This window comes from Rattus rattus, chromosome X (assembly GCF_011064425.1).
Source record: "Rattus rattus isolate New Zealand chromosome X, Rrattus_CSIRO_v1, whole genome shotgun sequence".
NCBI lineage: Eukaryota > Metazoa > Chordata > Mammalia > Rodentia > Muridae > Rattus > Rattus rattus.
Window position 1 is genome coordinate 91496554 of NC_046172.1, and position 19655 is coordinate 91516208.

Below are 19655 nucleotides of genomic sequence, written 5' to 3' on the forward strand. Positions count from 1 at the left end.
AACCCATTAGACTCAGACTTCATAGTAAACTTAATCCAAATGTGATTTGGTTCTGTTTAATCTGGGGTTTAAAACTAGGGCCCCGTAAATTGTACACAAGTATCCCTCATCCTACAAAATATTTTTGTGTCAAATACTATACAAATATCATTATCAGATGAGACTTCCAAAAGCTACTGTGGAAAAATCTTTCAAGGATGCAATATGAAGTTATTCAGTAGTTTATCAGTTAAGATTCAAGTGATAATAAGTATAGTTTTTGGAACCATAACCCCCTCTTTAACATTTCCCTATTAAAACACAGTAAAATCCATTGTATCAAGAATTTTACTTTGTAGGCTGGGTGTGGCACATATTTTAATCTCAGCACTCAGCAGGACACAGGAAGATGTATCTCTGTGTTGGAGGCAAACATGGTCTCAAAAAAATTCTTATTATTGGAACTTTTGTAACAATCTTAAAAATGGCTAAGAAAATGTAAATAAATTCAATAATAGGACTTTTAGTTCTTATAAGAACTTGATAGATTTAGTTATTAGGAAAATAAAATTAAAGACAATCTCACTCATGAATAGGGTATAAAAATATTCTCAACAAGCTCTGTTTATATATTAGGATAGCCATGTATATGCATATCTCGACATAACAATTAATGACAACTAGCTCATAGCTGTGAAAGAGAGAAAAAAGTGTTGTAAGGGAAGGCTTGGAGGGAGGGAAGGGAAGAGGGAAATGATGTGATTATATTAAAACTTTAAAAAGTAAAAGAAATAATTAAAATATTGTCTCAAAGAAACTGAGACTAGATTGATGGCTGCCAAAGGCTGGATTAAAGGAAAGGGGAAAGAAACGTGATGTAGAACAGGTACATAATAGGTATAGATTAAATGAGAGTATAACATTTTGTTGTTCTATGGCACAATAGGTAAATGTAATAAAAATAAGGCATTTTATATTTCAAAATAGTCAGAAGATAGGAATTTGAATGTACTCACCATAAATAAAAATTTAAAATTAAGGTAATGAATATGCTCATTTCCCAATGCCTACATAAATTAAAATACCACATCGTGTATCATAAATATATAAAAACAAGCTCTGGGGCTGGAGAGATGGCTCAGTGGTTAAGAGCGACGACTGCTCTTCCAGAGGTCCTGAGTTCAATTCCCAGCAACCACATGGTGACTCACAACCACCTGTAAAGAGATCCGATGCCCTCTTCTGGTGTATCTGAAGACAGCTACAGTGTAACTCATATATAATAATAAATAAAAAATCTTTAAAAAAAAAAAAAACAAGCTTTGTAATAATAACAGTGGTTGGGTTTGCTTCCTAAAGACAGTCTGAATGTGTCCTAGTGGATTATTTTAGATCCACTTCAGACAGGCACAGAGGTAGCCAGTAGAACCCAACTGTTTCTTGAGTTGGGACAGAAGAGTCTAATAATCTGTCTGCTTTTAAAAGTGACTTTTATTTAATGAGCATTTGTTTAAAGAGCAGTTCGCCTTCCTCCTTCACATTTCTAGAAAATAAAACAATCAGAATAGCATCATGTTTTCCTACCAGGCCGCAAGAACAGACTTCGCGTGTATCATCTGACTTGGCTGAGGAACAAGATTCTGAATAATGATCCGGAAAGTAAGAAAAGGCAGAAAGCAATGCTGAAGAAAGAGAAAGCCTGCAAATCTCTGGATAAGTTGATTGGCTGTGAACACTTCAGTATCCGTAAGTCCATCTCAAACATTGAACATTGCTACCTATAGTTTCTGCGTTCCTTCACGTGGAGAGGTTCATAATTGCAAAAGACAAGATGAGGAAAAGAAAAAATTCCCAGAGGGATTGTCATGGAGACATCTCCCAGGCCTTTTCTAGATACTCAGATCTATTGGCTAAAATCGCTCTGGGAGTTAAATTTGGTTGACTTCTTTCTTCCTTTACTAGTCACTCTTAGTCTTTGATTTAAATTTCCTCATTATAAATGCACTTGGTACATCTTCAGCTACTTGCAGGGATGCGTATGGTGTTTTCTCTCCTTTGAATAGCAATAAACTATGAACCCATTCAATGCTGACTGGGAAATTTTATCATGAATCTGAAAAGGAGGTTTTCTTGCTACTAGTATTTCACTATGTTTCATTACCGAATGTTTTTGTGTCCTGTATTTCTCTGTGAATGTCTCTGTAAACATAGTAATTACTCCCTTTGGCCTTTGAATTCTGTTCTCAGATATTGATGACTATGAAGTAATACTGTCCCATTCTCTTCCATTTCTGAATCAAATCCACTCTAGTCTCAGCTTCATTTTGCTCGGAAACAATTGGCCCTTCAGGTGAACACTACCAGGGTCAGATTCACTTTCTTATGCCCCAAGGTGCACAAAAGTTTTAAATTTTGATGAAGCTTAATTTATTTTTTCTTGTATTATTTATATATAAATTTTGTCCAATGTAAGAATACATTGCCATATAGAAAGTTAAGATTTATGCTATTTTTGTTTACTACATAGACTTTTATAGCATAAGCAATAACATTTAGATCTTTGACTCATATTGGCCTAATGTGTGTGTATGTTATGAGGGAGTGTCCCACTGTATTCTTTTGCATATACATTACCACATGTCCCAGCACTTTGTGTTTAAGGCTCTGTGGGTTTTTTGTTTGTTTTTATTGAATGGTCTTAGAGCCATTGAGCTTATATGAGCAGAGTTTATTTTGTGAGCATTAAATGTATTCAGTTTATCTGTATTCCTATTGTTTTAAAAGATATTTGATTTGTATGACTATTCTACAAATAATGTAGCTTTTGCTCTTAATGTGTTGTTTGTGATAATAAACACCCATCTATTCTTGGTAATTATGAGGTATAACATTTTTGTATGTTGCCATTATAGTTCATCATGAAGAAACAACATACATTGCAATTGCTTTGAAATCATCAATTCACCTGTATGCATGGGCACCAAAATCCTTCAATGAAAGCACTGCCATTAAAGTGAGTGGCCATTTCATTTACATCATGCTGTTTTTTCTCTTAAGAAGACATTGTAAACAAAATAGTAGTTTGAAATATAGATGTGGAGATAAATACCATTTGGCTATAGTTATTGCAATTTGAATATACCATGTCAATAATTATCATTTAACCCTTTTTTAGACAATCCACAGGTGCCACAGCAAGGGAGAGTTTGAGGGAATTCCCCAACCCTTCCCCTTACAGGACATTCCCACCAGCTCCACACTCCCATTTCCTGTAGTCAACATGAAGATCTTCTCTTCTAGAGGCCCAAACACAGGCTTCAGGTGCCATCCCAATGACTTGAAGAGAAAGTCTGTGTTCTCTCTTAGTGGGGGTGGGGGGATGGAGAGCAGAGGAAAGGTAAGAAGAGATGTGATGATACTAAGGAAGCTACTTCAGAAGGAGGAAGACAAGAACTGTATTCCAACTATCATTACAACAATAGACGGGTGGGAGAAGGAAACGGGGGTCTATATTTCTTCCATTGTGAAACAGGCTTCTCTATAGAACTATTCAGGGACATAGTGGGTAGACCCACCAATGTTCTTGATATCTTGACGAAACTGAACTTGTATGGATCAGCTATGGAAACGAACCATCTAGTGACCCAAACAAACTGCTGCTGATTTTGTTCACTTCCATATACTGAGGGCTGTGGAGAAATTACATAGAGTGCTCCAGAATCCTATTTAAATAGGATAGATTTTTAGAAAACCCACATAGGTTTTTAACCTTGCCTATTGCAGGCATCAGAATCAGTGGGACCATTTTGTTAAACGTTTAGATCTCAGACCCAACCCCAGGCTGAGTTAGTGGTCTGCAGTGGGGCCTGAGAGTCTGATTTTAACAAATGGTCTCAATGATACTGAACTACTTGGTCTACATACAAATGTCACAGAGCACTGATAGAAGCATATCCTGATCAAGGTATTCATGAAATGCATTTGTATCTTACATCAGGATCTGTCTATTCTAATTTTTGGGCCTGAACATTGCATGTATACATTGATCATGGATATTGCATGTGACTACTCCTAGTATAGATACTAGACTACTAGATAGACAGTCTACTATGGCAGATATAGCATCCCTTATCTGATCTACCTAAATTGGGTCTTGGCTCAGCTGTCAACTTTGGGATATGGATTAATTCTTGGGTGTCTGCTGACTTGTCAGTGCTACCTAGTATGGAAGTGGAAGAGATAAGTACCAATTGCTCATTTAGCCTGTTCTGTCCAAGCCCTCACTCCATGCTTAATGCCCACCGCACGACCATGTTATTGTGAATGCTATGATGCTCGGCCCTTTCCATCATCTGATCTCAGCGATGAATCCTGTTCGGCCTGTTGTTTCCTTGGACTATCAACATTAGGAGTCTTAGAGTATAGTCTGTCTACCAGAGGTTAATGTGTATGGCCTTTTTCATTCCTTACCAAGTATGCATTGATCAATCAGCAGACTCCGAAGGAGACTACATGTCCTATGAAGCCTATATACGAATATTGGCAAAAATACAGGCAGCTGATCCAGCGAACCGGTTTAAGAGACCAGATGAGCTCCTTCATTTCCTGAAGCTCAAGGCAAGAATTTAAGGACAGCTAATGAGAGAGCAAGGCCATATGTGTTTCTGAGGGTCGTAACAGTTTGATCATTGTAGGCTGTATGAAAACCCTAGGTTCAGACCCCAGGATCATAATCATTCAATCAAAGAAGCCATCTGACTTTTATAAACTTGTACATATTGCAAAAGAATAGGGAAAGTTCGCCTTAGTCAGAATGTCATTTTGGCCTATGGGCCATATTTGCTTTTTTGTTTTCAGGTGTTTCCAACTCATGATCTTAAGCCAGTGACAGTTGACCTGGCTGTTGGTTCTGAGAAAACACTGAAGATTTTCTTCAGCTCAGCTAATGGATACCACATCATCGATGCAGAATCTGAAGTTATGTCTGATGTGACCTTGCCAAGTAATGTAAGAGACTGCAGATCCTTAGAAATTAATGTAAAACACTTTGATTTTTTCTGATTATCAAAGTTTTCAAAAGTTTTAAGGTACAACTTGTACTACAGAAGAGATCTAACATGAAACTTGAGTATGTCAGAAAGCGTTGACACACAAGGAAAATTCACTAATTATTTTATACTTCTGATATCTAAATGTGGCCTGAAGACAGATTTTATTTGGCCATAATGACTTTGTAACCTTTAAAATCCAGACTTCTATTGATTAACCAGATCTGATAATCTCAGACCCACACCACCATCTGGCCACCATCAAGTGGAACTAATTGAGGTCTGCCTCCTTTTAATGGTATTGAATTCTACATTCACTATCCATTCATCTTTGTGCATTCATACTAATTGGCCCTAAGATGTTTTTCATTTGATGTTAGTATTTCTATTCCCGTAATATAGGAATACATTTTGTTAAGAAATCAATAACACTATTACATAATTATATGTGCTCCCCTCTTTATTGCATTAACTATAGATAATAGCAAATTAATTGAAAATTCATTTATTATATTCATTATATTCCAGAATTTCTGATGGAAAGATTTAGTATTTTTAAAGTAATGGCACCAAAATTTTTAACATGTAAATAAAGTCAAATCATGAATTGGTTGTACATAATTAATGTAAAGATCTTGACCATAACATCATAGTCCACCAAATGCATCATACAAAATATTGATGATGGAATTGATGGTTTTCCTGTTGAAATTTATATTTAAAAAGAATGCCTTTATTAGCAGTTTTTTGCTTCATTCTTTCTTGATATTTAGTTTGTTGAACATAAAAATTTCAGCAGGTTATCCTTATGTAAAATCCATGAGCAAAGCATGTGTGGACTTTAAATCACCCCATTTGTGTGATATTTTGAACTTTTTGGTAATATAATCTGTCTCTAAAAAAATACAATTTTAAAGACTTCAGAAACCAAGCATCAAAACATTAGTGAAGACATCTTTAAAGATGAAGCTACCAATCATTAGCTAATGATCTGGTAGCTGCCTATATAGACAGTTTACTCTGTTTGCACTGCGAAAATATTGAATACAGCCTCAGCCAAACCCACAAAATAATTGTGCTATAACTGTCTTAGTCTTCAGTTAAATTGCCTCTAGAGCCTCCTCCCCCTTAGATTTATCAGAACAGATAACCTTTCCTCAGAAGCAATAATGAATATTCAAAAGGTAGTTTAAGTTTACACTTACTGAAAACCGAGCAGGCATGTCAGTGCACGCACGCAATCCCATAACCTGGAAGTATGGGAGAAATACAACCAGTGTCAGCTTTTTAGCAAATTTGAGGCCAGTCATGATTCACTGGCTTGAAAAAGAAAAGACACTTAGATCTAAATAATAACTAGGGAAAATATTTGCTTTAGAAACAGTTAATTAACTATAGAACCTAGAATGAGAAAAGATGTTACAAATCATTTTCTGACCTAATTAGGATACCTCGTAGATATGCAAACATATTTTTAGACAAATTCCCTAGTGTCTTGACCCACTAAAATAGAAAGGACTCTACTCTATAGGAGAGGAGGATGTCATCCGAAAGGGACTGTCCTAAAAAATACTATTCTCTCAGAAGTGCTAGATTACAAAGACTCTGGTGGTGCCGAAGAGCTCCACGTGCTGAAAAGTATCCAGTTTCTTCAGAAATCATCTGAGAAAGCAAGGGAATTACCTCAGAGGCTGTCCGGATTTGCAGCCGGCCTGCTTTATTACAAACAGATTTTCTTGAGAAAACCGTATTTCTTGATTTTCTTTCTTCTTTCTTATCTGTTTTCTGATTCCACTGCTCATGCAAGTACCCAGGGAACGCATTAAAATTGCGTTTCGCCTCTGGATTCCCATTTTAGTTTTGAGGATTGTTGTTGCTGAGACATGGCCTCAAGCACTTGGCCTGAGTACGCTGGCTTTGGCAAGTATAGTTTCTGACCTTCCCTCCCCCTCCCGCCGTAACTTGCTAATTTGGAGAAACAGCAGAAGAACACATTTCTTCTATTTCTCAGAGAAATACTATCAATGTCATAATATCTGTGCTCTAAACAGATTTTGTCCCATTTATGAATCTGGAAGTTTACAAATGCTTAGTTTTCTCTTAATATTCCCTTATTCTGCAACAAATACTTCTGAACTCTATATTTAGCCTATTTTAGTATGTGACTTGCATGAGAAAAATCTACATTTTATTGTAAAGGGGACAAATATAATAAAATAAGCCATGAACAATATTAGAGGTTGCCCCTTAAAATATTTAAGCTCTAGCTATTTGAGGTTTATTTTTATTTTCTTCCTGAATTTGCTGATGAGCAAGAATTATGTATACAATTTATCGCTTGGGTCATGCCTTCATTATGAAAATATTGCTTAATTTCTGAAATAAATCTGAATTTCAGGATTGTATTATGGTTCCCATTAAAATACACAGTACTTTTGTGGCATTTCAAGAAATTTCTCTGCGTTAGAAATACATCTCTCCTTTTTTCCCCAAATGATTATCCTAAATAAAAAAAGAGAGACTATTAAAATTGATGGCTTTGAGCCATGAAGGAAACCAACTCTTTTAAAATGTTTAATTTATCTTATCAAGGTTACCTTGCCCCCTGCACTTTGAACATCTTCTGCTCTTCAATAAAGTAATAGTTGCTTCACTTAACATAATAGTGATAAAATGCTAGACACAAACAGATTTTTATGAAATATAATCTTAGTCACTGGAAATCATTATATCACAGAATGTCATCCTTTTACCTGATTCCTTGGGAGTTGGAGTGATGCTGTCCTTCAATGATGAAACTGCCCCTGAGGAAGCAAATGAACAGCTTCTCAAGAAGATCCTTGACGTGTGGAAAGACATACCGTCTTCTGCCGGTATGTACAGAATTTCTTTTGCTCTCAAACGATCCAGAGACGCTTTAACAGGATAAAAAAAATATGTCCTAAATCGAGTTTCCTGGATTGTTTCTTTTTCTTAAAGCACCGAGGGAAAATTTAAAGTCTTGTACATTTAAAAAAAAGTACTTCTATTTTGTCTGGTCACTTTATAGAGTGGTGTTTGTGTGAAGTCATTTATCCCTGTAAGTTGCTACCCTGATGACAATATGAGTGTAACTCTACTTTTTCAGAGTACAACCATAAACACTGCGGGACTGCTGGTCTTGGGAATTAGATCACTAATTTGAGATTCTTTTGTATATTCCTAAGATTTAGTGACTAGAGGACATAAAATATACAAATAGTTAAAATATTCAAGAGAGTAAAGGGTAGAATAAGATAAATGACCCCTCCCACCTCCCTCCCTCTCCCTTCCCCTCCCTCTCTCTCCTTCCCTGTGTCTCTGTCTCTCTGTCTCTCTGTTTCTTTCTCTGTTTCTCTCGCTGTCTCTGTCTCTCTCCCTCTGTGTGTGTGTCTCTCTCTCTCTCTCTCTCTCTCTCTGTGTGTGTGTGTGTGTGTGTGTGTATGTATGTGTGTGTGTGTGTGTGTGTGTGTGTTTGCAGAGTCAGAGTGGGTTATAGAAAAGAGAGAGGGGAAAGAAAGGTTGTTTGTCCTAAGGGCAGAACCGTCTCAAATGTCTGTGGGTAGAGATGACATCCACATTGTTTTAGTGACCAGTTTGAAAGAACAACTTTCTTATGGGATGATAAGGTTTATTACATTGTATCTTCAGAATCTTTTGATTATTTTTATGCATGGTCAATGTTAAGGATTGTCCTGAAAACCTGCTCTGATTTCTTTCACAGAGAATTCACAGAGGGTTTAAAACCATTACAAGTGACAAACACTTAATGCTTATAGTACAAATTGATGAGGGCAAAAGAACATAAATGGGAGGACTCACGTTATATCTTGTATATTGATACATCTGGGAACGGTATGTGAAGTAGGACCTAATGAGGCAATGTGCAAGGAGTCGCTTCCATCCCCCGAACCTTAGAAAGTATTTGAGTCACAGATGAAAATCAGGTAGCTAAGTTCAAAGGGCAAAGTAAGTAGAACCGTAATATTCAAGCTGCTAGATGATCATAGATGGAAAAGGGACCTTAAACATTGTCTACAACATCTCTTGTCCTTAGGCAAGAAGAGTTCTAACCTAGATCAAAAAGCTTGGTAGGATTTGAAAGACATGTATGCATTAAATAGCACATAGCACTACAAACACATGCTTTTTTGTTTAGCATATGTCATATTGTAACACTGATATCAAGGAAATAATTCAATCTGTTTCCTTCTTCAACAACTTGCTGTTTACAAATAGCAAAAACCAGGTTTTCCTAGAGTAAAATTTACATTTCTTTAAACTTAATGTTTTCAGTAACAAGGACAATGTCTTTTATTCCCAAATAAATGTGTCAGAGTTTAAGAATGGCAGATATATTTGCCAAAATTATCTACTTCGTGATTTCAAAATTCCCTTTCAGAAAGCACAGTTTCATTTCAGTTAGTAGGGGCAGGTCTATGAGGACATATACACTGGGTTCTCAACTCAGTAGAGAGGCTGTTAGATTAGAAAGGTGTACTCTGTGTGGCTGTTGAGAAGAATAGTATTTTAATAAAACAGTCATAGGATAAAAAAATTGAATTCATTGACCTATTACTATTAAGTCAGGTCACTGGTTCCTCATATTTTCTGTGGCCACTTCAATTCTAGCCTGACATTACACTACTAAAGTTATTTAAGAACTGCTATTTTTTTCTTAGTCAAAATGTGACAGAAATTTAATTTCAATTTTGATATCAAATTCATGCAGGTGAGTAGATTGAATTGTAATAAAAAACAGGATCATAAATGCTTTGTTATTTTCTTTGAGGTAAGCTACATTACTCATACTATGTATTTGCTACGTACTTTTCTAAGATTGTATGTAGTCTTCCGTACGTTATTTTATGTAAATTTAATGTCCACGTATAGCAGGTAAATTTTGGTTTAAGCAAGAGTACCTGAGAGCATTTGATAGAAATTGGAGATTTCTTTTAAAAGACAAGTATACTAATGCTGACGTTCCCTCTTTTAAAATAAAGGAGAGCAGAAAGTCAGATTAATTAACAAATTCTTGTTTCAAACCCAGTGCCATGTTTTGTATTTTCACTTCAGTTAAAATTCATGGCATTTCCAATGTTACCATTTCTTTTATACATGGAGATTTTCTTCCCTGTAAATTTCATAAAGGATGAAAAATTGAAAGTTCAACATTTAATAGTATTGTTCCTTATGCTATAAAATACTTCACAGAATCAATGGAGTATATGGACTTTTCATAATCAGGGCTATGCTTTCATAAATGATAACGCCATGGGGAATTATAAAACATGTCTAAAAAGGCAAAAATGTAATGCATTTTTCCCAGAAGGAAAAACCCTTAAGGTGTATAAAATTACTGTCAGTTCTGCTTACCACAAAAAAAAATATATTTAATTAAATTAGGGTTACTAAAGTCATTATTTGAATAAGATATTATTTAACAGATTTACTTTGTTCAGGACTGAGAACTGAACTTTAATGCTTGCACACTACCACTTAGCTAAATCCCTAATCCCAGTTTGAATTTGTTGAAAAGTCAGTTTTCCATGCTGTGCTTCTATATTAGGAACCTTCCATTTGTATTTGGTGTGATACGGTATCTCACCTACACCATGAAAAAATGTAAAGCCATGGATTGATCCAAGCCACTAAAACCAGGGTCATTCCCTCTCGGGTTTGTCTGTGTTCTTGACAGTGCATGGATACAAACATAAAAGATCTAGACAGTCAGTGTTCATCACTGCAGTACCTATAAACCAGCCCTAAGCAGCAAATGTCCAAAATGGTAGCCTTCAATATAAGATGGAGAATAGATGAGTTTAACTTAACCTAGAACTATGAGCTCCTTAATAGTTAACTTTAGGTATGTTTTTCCTATCGCTGCTACAAAAAAATGTTCTTTGCCATTTCCAATTGCATTGTAGCTTTTGAGTGTACACAGAGAATCACTGGATGGGACCAAAAGGCTGTTGAAGTGCGCTCTCTGCAGGCAACTATTCTTGAGAATGAGCTGAAGCGCCGCTCAATCAAGAAGCTGAGATTTCTGTGTTCTCGTGGGGACAAGGTATAGTTTACACCTTTCAGTAGAGTAAAAACAAACTAAGCATTGAAATTAGACTTCATACCTTCTCCTTTTGCTTGTACATATTTAGGATTGTTTTTAAAAAATTAGCACGCTATTAATAAAAACAATTTTTGTTTTTGCAATAGAAACATATTTGGTAAATAATGTAATTTCGTTTCGACAGAACCCATTTTCCAAGTACAAATCTCTAGTTATATCCTAATTAAACTTAGCTATCTCCTTTTGCATGGACTCTTTCCTTATTTTTGATCCATGGTCCTTTTCGTTTTCATGCCAAGAAATTTAAGCAAAAAGTATGAGAGCAAATCTGCCTTCTTAGAATGTTTTAAGTATTTTGATTTGGATTACCGTAATTTAGTCACACGTTTGAATTACCTTCTTTGTGATATTTCCATGCACACCATCCATGTGCACTACTCGGATCTGCAATCCTTTTCCCTGCCCCACTCCCAATATTATCGCTAATCTCTAGATTGATTTTTGTTTAGCTTTGATATATAAAAAGAAACCATTAACATTCCATTTTTAGCTTCCCTCAAGTTCTCTAGTTTTTGCTGAAAATGAATGATTTCATTAGTTTTATCCATTCATTTGTACATTGCTGCCTAGCTTAACTCAAAAGTTATTGTGAATACTGTTGCTAGAACCATGGGTATATAAATATCTCTGTAGGTTGGCAACCAATTTGATGGGCAGATACTAAAATATGTGAGAATCAGATCAAATGGCAAGTTTATTAGCTTGGGGTTTTTGTTTGTTTGTTTGAGAAACATTCATTCATAGTATTTTCCCTAATGGCTAGAATAATTTACTCTCCCACCAACAATGTGTAAGAAGTCCTTTCCAGCCATCTCCTTGCCAGAATTTATTTGCTTGTTGAAAATCTTCCATCTTTAGCTTTCAGCATATTCTAACACTAAAAGAAAAAGGAATTGAATTTGTTGAACATATAATCATATGTTAGGCTATATGCTTGATATTTTGGAAGCTTGTCTCAGTTTATCCTCACAAGTAGGTATAATGATGACTGTTTTACAAGGAAAAACACTAAAATTGAAACTCAGAAATTTCTTGTGAAATTTGATCAGTGTTAAGTATCAAAATAGCTAGATGGGAAAGTTCATCACCTAAGTTAATATTTTAAGAAATAATACTGTGGAAAAATAACCTTGCATATAATTAAGAATCATTACTAAGGTTACATAGAATTCAAATTGATATCAGAGAAAACAGCAAAATTGTCACATGTCAACAATAAGAAACTTATAGAGATGAACACCATCTACTATAAATATATGTATGGCAGTTGGTAGCTGCTAAGGGAAGGAGTGTCCACTGGTGTCCTCCCATGATCCAGTGGATGGCCTCACCCCTATGCACATATGGTCATCACTAAGTGGATCCAGCAGGTTATAAATTTTAAAAAGAGGACAGGAATCTACGGAGAAACATGTTGGTGGGTCCATAGGTAATTGAAGGAGAAGTGACTAGGTGATCAAAATTCATTGTGTAGATGTGTGGAAGGCTCCAAGAATAAATTTTAAAAGTGAAAACAAAGCCAAAATAATGAAGTATGTAGATTACAATTGTGTAGACTATGGTGAAAAGTTATTTTGAAATATGTAATTTAAATTACAAACTAACAAAATGAATGTTCCTTAAAATAAGGAAAATTTGCTCTAAACAAGATGGCTTAATATTTTAATGACATCAAATTATAGTTATAAACTGGAACTTAACACTTTTGTTTATTAAGTATCTAATTTAAATGGATTAGAAAGTCACTGATGATGCCTTTTTCTTGTTTTTTTTTTTCTTTTTAAAGCTGTTCTTTGCTTCTCTACTGAACAATGAGCACAGCCTGGTTTACTATGTGAGCATTGCAAAACTTGAAGCGCTCCAAAGAAGATATGCTGTTTAAAAGGTTCCAGTGATCGGTCACAACATCCATCCCAAACATACCATCTCATCTTAACAGTTGACTTTTATCATTAGAGAAAACTTTAATCAGAGGCTTTTAATGTAGCACAGAATAGTTTGATAAGAAATGCAGCTTTATACGTAAAATTAACTATGGCAAGCTCTATGTACTCCAGTGGTGTACAATCTATTTTGCACAAACTTTGTAACTTTTGTTACTGTGAATTCAAACATTTCTCTTAGGACAGTTTGGACAGTATCTGTATTCAGATTTACAGCATGGAGTAAAGGAACCTGTTATAAATTATATCACCAGCAACTTTCAAAGGAATTGGCCCTAATTAAGCTTTTTCAAAACTAATATATATAATTTTTCTAAGCAAAGGTTAGATTAAAAGACAAAACAATGAATTTTACAACCCAGACTAAGGTTGAACAACTTATGTGCCCAAGGAAAATTATATTGATCAAAGGGAACATTCGACCCAATTCCTTTTCACAATAAATCCACAGTTGGAGACCAATTGCAATTTTTTTCAAGCCCCTTGTTAAACTTGTTTTCTCTACATAAGAAAAAGAGAAGAAAATCTCAGATGCTTGGTTCTGCCCTCCTAAAAGCCACAAATATGTGTAATATCTGTTTTGACAAACTACCGAACAATATATTTACTATCTTGAATACAGGACTGAACTCCAATGCATATGTACTGTAGAAATTTTTTTAATACATCAAAGTAGGCGTCAAATTTTGTCCCCCAAATTGACTGAGTTTTGAATTTTATTATTTAGCCAATACTGTGACCATCAGACAGCATTAAATGTTTTTAAATATTTAAATATATTTTAAATAATTAAACTATATTAAATGCCCTTCAAGTTATCAAGCAAAGCAATGCAACAAAAGAAAATGAATGTTGATGGATAATATATATTTTCACATTTTTATCACTATAAATTCAGAAATTAAGATAATCAGGGTGATAACCTCAAATTTAGAGGCATTTGTTCTAGATATGTAAATTATAAGAATTTTAGAAAATATAACATCCTTTGTATATCAAAGTCTGCAAAAGTGAAGTAGAGAAATTCATGCCAGTCCACATCCAATTATTTTATAGACGCCAAAAATAGGTGACACCTGCTCACCTATGGGAACTGCTACCTGATTTTTTCAAAGCGTGATTTATACCTATCCATCCTCAATGACATGGTTAGTTCTGGGGCAATGGAAAAAGCTACAGAACGTACCACAAAGTATACCTCAATAAGTCCTCTAGTTCTGTTTCTCAAATCTGAGGACGGTGCTAGTGGGATAATAATTTTTAAACTACCTGATTAACCAAAACCAAAAGCAGCTGACTGTGTGTGATTTCCTGATAGTGTATCATTTCCTGGCACCTTTGTGCCAGAAATGAAGATTTGGATTTTCCTAATGACTTCTATCAAGAGTGTAGTAACTCAGTGTTCAGATTATAGGAGAACCTGAGTCCACAAGTTAAATGTGATTCGCATTTCTGTTACTGTGACACACTAATGTGATCTTAAAACAGGCTTATCCTTGAGTGTTTACAATTCAAATTACTTTTTTTAAGTTCAGTAGTTATTTTAAATAAGCAAACGTTAATGTCAAATTAATACCTTAGAAGTAGTTTTCTTTTTTAAAAAAAAACAAAGTTGTACACCAAAAGGCCATGAGGAACTTTGTGCAAGTACCTCATTGCTGAGGAAATGGAGCTTGCTATGTTGGAGGTTCAGAACTTTTTCTCATTTAAGTAGTACGTAGGAACAAGCCTTTTAAGAATTTTGTTCTTTATAATATTTACTCAAAAATAAGCTTATAATAAGTTTTATCTTAAAATCATATGTTTAAGGCAGTAAGACACTAAACCAAAAATCTATTTGAGCAACTCAACTCAACTCCCGTTGTTCTCTGTGGCATTCATTCCAGCAAGCATGGGAAATAGCAAAGAGAATCTACAACGTTGTCCCAAAGCAATTACACAGGAATGATTATCAATGTAGTGCTGGGCTTTCAAGGCTAAAGTGTTAGTGAAGAAACAGAACTTGGCACCTAGCAAGAAGAAAGATCCAAGCATTGGGTGCTCAAGTAGGAAAGATTGAAATATGTGAAGTAGTTCATTAGTCACAAAGGTCACTAATGGATAGTTTCAACTGAGGTGTAAATTTGTGTGGGATTTGTATAGCCTCTTGACAGGTGACAAAACAGAGTGGAACTGTGCCCTTTCACCCTCGTTACACTTTGTAATAGAAGAAATGGCATATACCCTATACCTTGCAACAAGACCTGCAGGGCCCAGTGCATGGCAGAAGTGTGGAGAGGCAGCCCAGAAAGCCAGTTTTAACTAGAATCATGGTTCAAAGTGTGAAGCTGTTGGCAGGTTGTGAGCAGCACTGGTGAGAGTTCGGTTTGATTTCATAGCAGTTTAGTTGTATTACCAAAGCACTGGTAATAAAACGTGTCATATGAGAAGTTTGAAAATGAGAATAGGGTTGGTAACCAAATTACTGAATGAATGAATGAATGAATGAATGAATGAATTCACACTAATTAAGAGCCTAAGGCAAATAGCAAGAAGGGAAAGATTCGGCAAAGCTGTATCCCCCATTCACTCTGTCCCTTCACGGGATCTTCAGAATGCATCATATTTGGTGCTTTGTATATCACCATTTCTGAGCTAAATTGATAGCTAAGTGATGTTTTCTTCCAAGATTCATTTGAGATAGCTAGGTAATTAAAGCCCATGCCTTCTAGCTGTAAATTCCACCCCCAGAAATCACATACAAATTCTAATCAGTGATAGATACTTTGAATCTCTGTGCTTGTAGATCTCTGGAGCTTGCTGACCAATGTAAAACCCTGTCTCCAAACAGGTGATAGACACTCCTGAAGATGACACTGGTTGTTATCTTCTGCCCCCCCCTTTCCCTCTCCTCTCCCTCCCTCCCACTCCTCCCTCCCTCCCTGTCCCACAGATACAAACACATTTACACACCCACAAAAAAACAAATACATGCATGCACACACCTGCAAGGATACATATGAAACCCACTTCATTCATCTGAGACAGTCTCTGTAAGATACAGAATAATGCCACACACTCCAAAGGGGATCTTTTAAGTACGTTTTGGATTGTTCCCAGACATGGTCCTGTTTGTATCACTTAAACTCAACTTGTATTGAATTACTCTGTGAAATGGAATGTTTGACCAGAAACTCTGTAATGAATCATTGTTTGGCTTCTTAAATAAAATTTGCAGTTATCGATTGGTGTCATTATTGGGATATACAAGCACGATGCCCTGAAAGTTGGGTTCACTTGAGAAATAATAATTTCTTCAAATTAGGTAAGAATGTAACAATTAGGGGATGCTAGAGGGCTTCTGTGTTAAGGGTTCTGGCCAAGGAGAGGTGTATTTATCTAATAAGAACTCTTTCTGTAGGCAGAGGGGTATATGTCAGGAAACTGCTTGTCATTCAAGCATCAGAGCACTGGTAAAAAGTGCTAATAAAACCAGCACTGGGGTAAGGGGTGACACGTGGATCCCGGGAGCTTGATGGCCAGCCAGTATAGCCAAATCAGGGATTCTGATTCAGTACAATAAAAAATAAGGTGGCAAGCTGTCCCGCGCTATCGTCTCACCAGCAAGAACGCACGCAGACACCAGAATCCTTCTGCAGCAAAGCGTTTACTGTACAGCTCTCTTGAACAGGGACAGGGGGACCTCAAGTGCTCGCCTTATATAGACAGCAGGCTGAGGCTATGCTAATTGTCCTTCAGGGATTGGCGGAGCATGAGTTATCTTATTAGCATGGTGCTGCTCCCTCATTAGCATATTACCGGCCAACTGATGCCAGGTGCAAAGCCTGTGCATGCGCAGTACCGTTGTTCACCACAGGAGGGCGCCCTACATTCTCCCCCTTTTTTGTTTAATAAAATGACTGGTCTAGATCTGGGTGTCACGTCAATCTTGTCATTGCTCCTGTCTTAGGTCGTTCTCATCCAAACTCGGCCTTACCCATCATAGAGTTACCCTATCGCCACCGGGCCCCATGTCTTAGGTTGGTCCGAGCTCGAGGAAAGTTGCCCGTCTCTGGATACAATGACTCCACATGACAGTGACAAAAATGATCTAGGGCGAACTCTTAATCTTTCAAAGAGGCCAGTCATATGTTGGGAGAAGCACCCTTTTTAATGGTGGTCATAGCCTGGTAAACAACCACTTTGTGTCTGGCATGTTCTCTTTTTAAATGGCCAATAAGCCAGAGACCTACTCCACATCCGAGGAGGACAATAGCTTCCCAGGCAAACATGCCCGCCCACTCCTCAAAAAGGGGAGAAAGTATTGGTGATCCATGAGGTCAAATCTTCAACTGTGATGGGATCCAACCTAGTGCTGTTGAGGACAGCAATCCGCATCAGCAAGTGTCTTGATAGTTGCTCCACTTTCATGGACCAGTTTCCCATCAGGTAATTCAAGATTTTTTTGCTCTGTTGAAAATGCTGAGAAAAGTTAGCTGGCAAAGGAATAATGCATAAATTCTAAAGGAGGAAACACAGGACAGCTGCATCATATGACACAGTGCTTCAATTTGTTCCTGAACTAAATCTATCCTTTGATTATCTAACAGAAAGCCAGGTGCCAAATGGGTACATTGCTCACATTAGAGCTTATATGATATTGAATATTGAAATGTGGCTCTACGCAACCAAATGCAGGGCAGGGAAGAGTTCCCAACAGCAAAACATAAGGTATGCGACAGAGAAAAGTCAATGGTGGCATACCGTTGGGGCATCTCTCTATCTGGCACTATATCACGCAAACAGGAGGTGGTGGAAAAGGTGGGCAAAACAGTAGAATTGCCATGAACTGGCATCAGTACTGGCCAGGATCTGGCAATAGCCCACAAGATGAGTGAATCAACCTGGATTACCATTCCCAGTAATAGTAGGGTTCGTAGTTTCATCTTCAGGAAGAGCAGAAGGCAATTTTCAAGTCAAGCGCTCAGGTACCCAAATTGGATTTTCCTGATTCTGAGGAAAAACACAAACAGCTCCCCTGGATCTTATTAATATAGGACCCGGGCCTTTCCATAGACCAGTCAAAATATCTTTCCATTTTACCATCTCTTTTGGTCTATCAGGCTCTGAACAGTGATGTTCGGCCGCAGTACGGCCTTGGGCATCAAGATTTAAAAAATTAAGAGTGAAGAGTGCTATGGAAACAGCCACTCTTGGTACTGAGGGTAGAGCCTCCTTGACTCCCCCTTTTTGTTTAATTAAATAGGATTTGAGAGTGCGATGGGCACGTTCTACAATGCCCTGCCCTTGAGGATTATATGGGAGACCAGTCAAGTGAGTCACATCCATCTGGTGGCAGAATTGTTGAAATTTTTGAGAAGTATAGGCTGGTCCATTGTCTGTCTTAAGGAGTTTGGGTTTACCCCAAGCACTCCACGCCTCAGGGCAATGTTGAATTACATGCGAGGACTTTTCCCCTATTACAGGTGTAGCAAACATGATGCCAGAACATGTTTCAATAGAAACATGCAGATACTGAAGTCTTCCAAAAGAAGGGATATGAGTAACATCCATTTGCCAGACCTGCAGCGGTCAGATTCCTCATGGATTAACTCCCACATGGGGTACAGGCAGGAATTGACAACAATTTTGACATTGGGTAACTATCTCCCTAGCTTCTTTTCTAGTCAAAGCAAATCGGCGGCGTAAAGTTTCAGCCGCCACATGAAATTGTCTGTTAAATTCTCTTGCTACCTCTAATCGGGGGGACAAGGCGAGTGCAATCACTCTTGTAGCTTGGTCTGCTAGGTCATTTCTGCGGGACATTGGACCAGGAAGGCCCGAGTGAGCTCTAATATGTGTTATAAATACAGGGGATCTCCTGCCAAGAAGGGTAGATTGAATTTGTTGAAAAATTTGAGCAAGTTTGCTGGAAGGCCTAATAACTCCAGCCACCTCAAGAATCTTAACCGCATTAACCATATAGGAGGAATCTGATACAATGTTAAGCGGGCCCGGGAAGGCCTCGAGGACTTCTAGCACCACTAAACATTCTACAACTTGGGGTGAGGTTTCATTATATTGTTTAGATACTACCTTATTATTGACCACATAAGAACCTACACCAGTTTTTGACCCGTCTGTATATACTACAGCCCCATCAGTGAGTGGTTCCTGCGTCATTATGTGTGGCTTGGCTTAAGGCAAATTATAGGATCGGGTGTTTTGGATAATGATTATCAATCTGTCCAGCAAAGGAGGTGACTAACACTGCCCAAGTATTTGAGGTAGCAGCTAATGTTTGAACCTGAATAGCTGTGTATGGCACTATCAAAATTTGGGGTTCTTTTCCAAAATGAGTAGTAGCTGCCTTTAACCCGCGCAGTGCAAGCTGAGCAACCGCATTGGGATACTAGTCAATAATCTTAGCAGGAGATGCATTGGTATGGATCCACAATAAAGGCCCATTTTGCCACAAGACAGCTGTTGGTAATTGCATAGTTTTGAAAACATATAAATCAAAGGGCTTGGTTTCATCAATGCGCTGTAATTGAGCATCCT

General features: G+C 37.0%; 1 protein-coding gene across 1 annotated transcript in view; it reads left to right on the plus strand.

Annotated features, from left to right (window-relative positions):
- Positions 1–13071, plus strand: part of Nrk (Nik related kinase) — a 93433-nt gene extending 80362 nt beyond the window's left edge. The window contains 6 exon segments of the mRNA XM_032890331.1: positions 1567–1725; positions 2892–2992; positions 4837–4986; positions 7765–7900; positions 10973–11112; positions 12959–13071. Coding sequence (XP_032746222.1) covers positions 1567–1725; positions 2892–2992; positions 4837–4986; positions 7765–7900; positions 10973–11112; positions 12959–13054 — 782 coding nt within the window. The 3' untranslated portion in view covers positions 13055–13071.
- The last annotated feature ends 6584 nt before the right edge of the window (positions 13072–19655 follow it).